General features: G+C 45.4%; 1 protein-coding gene across 1 annotated transcript in view; it reads right to left on the bottom strand.

Annotated features, from left to right (window-relative positions):
* Positions 1-491: 491 nt before the first annotated feature.
* The window catches only part of LOC126984343 (protein tyrosine phosphatase domain-containing protein 1-like), a 55,767-nt gene continuing 53,758 nt past the window's right edge, over positions 492-2,500 (bottom strand). The window contains exons 11-12 of the mRNA XM_050837957.1: positions 940-1,692; positions 492-808 (exon numbers count right to left, since the gene is read on the bottom strand). Of these exons, the coding sequence (XP_050693914.1) occupies positions 1,481-1,692 (212 nt within the window). The 3' untranslated portion in view covers positions 492-808; positions 940-1,480. The remainder of the gene's footprint in view (positions 809-939; positions 1,693-2,500) is intronic.

The raw sequence follows: 2,500 nt of genomic DNA, 5'->3' as shown, positions 1-2,500 counted from the left end.
AGCGTTTAGGAGCCAGACCAGCCGACCAATAGGAAACAAGACCTCTCCTTCGCCAATAGAAAACAAGAGCCAAAGAGTCGTATTATTAGACATTTAATCGCCCAAGAACACATAATTTGACAAGGCTTTCGTAGGCGTTTTATGACCCTGGTGGTTGTGTGACCCTTCTTCTGTACAATGAATCTTGGAAACACCTATTTGACAAGGTTTTCGTAGGCGTTTCGGGCATTTCCAGGAGGAGTTTCATGGCCCGGGTGGTAGTTTGACCCTTCTTCTGTACAATGAATCTTGGAAACACCTATATGACAAGGTTTTCGTAGGCGTTTCGGGCATTTCCAGGGGCAGTTTTATGACCCTGGTGGTAGTGTGACCCTTCTTCCGTACCATGAACCTAGGAAACATATATTTGACAAGGTTTTCGTAGGCGTTTCGGGCATTCCCAGGAGGAGTTTCATGGCCCTGGTGTTAGTGTGACCCTTCTTCTGAACCACGAACCTAGGAAACACATATTTGACAAGGTTTTCGTAGGAGTTTTGGGCATATCCAGGAGTAGTTTTATGGCCATGGTGGTAGTTTGACTCTTCTTCTGTACCATGAACCTAGGAAACACATATTTGACAAGGCTTTCGTAGGCGTTTCGGGCATTTCCAGGAGGAGTTTTATGGCCCTGGTGATATTGTGACCCTTCTTATATACCATGAACCTTAGAAACACACTTTTGACAAGGCTTTCGTAGGAGTTTTGGGCATTTCCAGTAGTTTCATGGCCCTGGTGGTAGTTTGAACATGGCGCTTGTGATGAAGGTGACCTAACTCTTTTATTCTATGGCTCTGACCTTCACCATCACCAACAACAACCACAAAACCTCAATCATATTAGCCTCAATTTGAATTTCGCGCGGTCTTTCGGTAGCAAAATGGCGCTTGTGATGAAGGTGACCAAACTCTTCTATTCTATGGCTCTGACTTTAGCCACAACCACCACAAAACATCTATCATATCAGCCTCAGTTTGAATTTCGCGCGGTTTTTCGGTAGCAACATGGCGCTTGTGACAGAGGTGACCAAACTCTTTTATTCTGTGGGTCTAACCTTAACCGGCACCAGGATCACCACAAAACCTCAATCATATTAGCTTCAATTTGAATTTCGCGCGGTCTTTCGGTAGCAAAATGGCGCTTGTGATGAAGGTGACCAAACTCTTTTATTCTATGACCTTAACCACCACGATCACAACAAAACGTCTATCAAATCAGCCTCAATTTGAATTTCGCGCGGTCTTTCGGTATCGACATGGCGTCTATATGAACCTAGCCGAACTCTCTTATTCTATACCACCACCACCACCACCACCACAAAACACCTATTAAATCAGCCTCAATTTGAATTTCGCGCGGTCTTTCGGTAACGACATGGCGCCTATATGAACCTAGCCGAACTCTTCTATTCCATACAACCATAACCACCACCACCACTAAACCCTTATGAATCCACAGGCGTCCCCCCGTCGTCCTCAGGGGGCGGCGTGACCACTTGACCGGGGGGCGTGACTCTGTTCTCATAGGCCGTGTTGTTCGATGCGACGGATACCGCACTGCCCGACCTCGACTCCAGATAGACTAGATCGAAGAGTCCAGTGATGAACTCCATGACCTTCCTGAGCGTCCCTTCCCGAAGCTTGTTGAACCCTTTCCCTGTTTGAGAGAGAGAGAGAGAGAGAGAGAGAGAGAGAGAGAGAGAGAGAGAGAGAGAGAGAGAGAAGGAAGGAAGGAAGGAAGGAAGGAAGGAAAAAATGAGAGAAAGGAAGGAAAAATGGAAGAAAGGAAAGAAAGGAAAGAATGAGAGAGAGAGAGAGAGAGAGAGAGAGAGAGAGAGAGAGAGAGAGAGAGAGAGAGAGAGAGAGAGAGAGAGAGATGATAAAAAAGGTGAAAACAGATGAAGGGAAGGGAAAGGGAGAGAGAGAGAAGTTAGAGGAAGAAAGAGAAGGGAGAGAGAGAGGAGGGAGAGGAGAGAGATAGAGGGGAAAGAGGAAGAGGGGAAGATAAAGGAGGGAAAAAAAGGGAAACAGAGAATGAGAGGAGGAGGAGGAAGAGGAGGAGGAGGGAGAGAATGATAGGAATAGCGGAAGGAGAAAAAGGAATATTGGAAGAGAGAGAGAGAGAGAGAGAGAGAGAGAGAGAGAGAGAGAGAGAGAGAGAGAGAGAGAGAGTAGTCTTTGTTAGTACACTACAGCTACTCTACTAAATGTTATTGTTACGGTATTAGTTAAGAATTAGCAACCTTAAAAATACTATTAACTCATTCGAAGCCTTGAAACCCCATGTGTAACTGACTGGCTGACTGACGGGGTAGGATCAAAGGGTAACTCTTCCATTTTAGAGTTGTCCCATTTCCTGATGTAAGAGTTAACCAGTATCCTCACTCCCTCATCTCTTTATTCACTGGTAAAACTTGGGATCATTTTATTTTGTCTGTCTCCCTCCAATGAAAGGGTAACTCTTC

This window comes from Eriocheir sinensis, chromosome 57 (genome assembly GCF_024679095.1).
Source record: "Eriocheir sinensis breed Jianghai 21 chromosome 57, ASM2467909v1, whole genome shotgun sequence".
Lineage (NCBI taxonomy): Eukaryota > Metazoa > Arthropoda > Malacostraca > Decapoda > Varunidae > Eriocheir > Eriocheir sinensis.
Note: the sequence above shows the minus strand (reverse complement) of the source record. Positions and strands in the feature narration are given on the sequence as shown.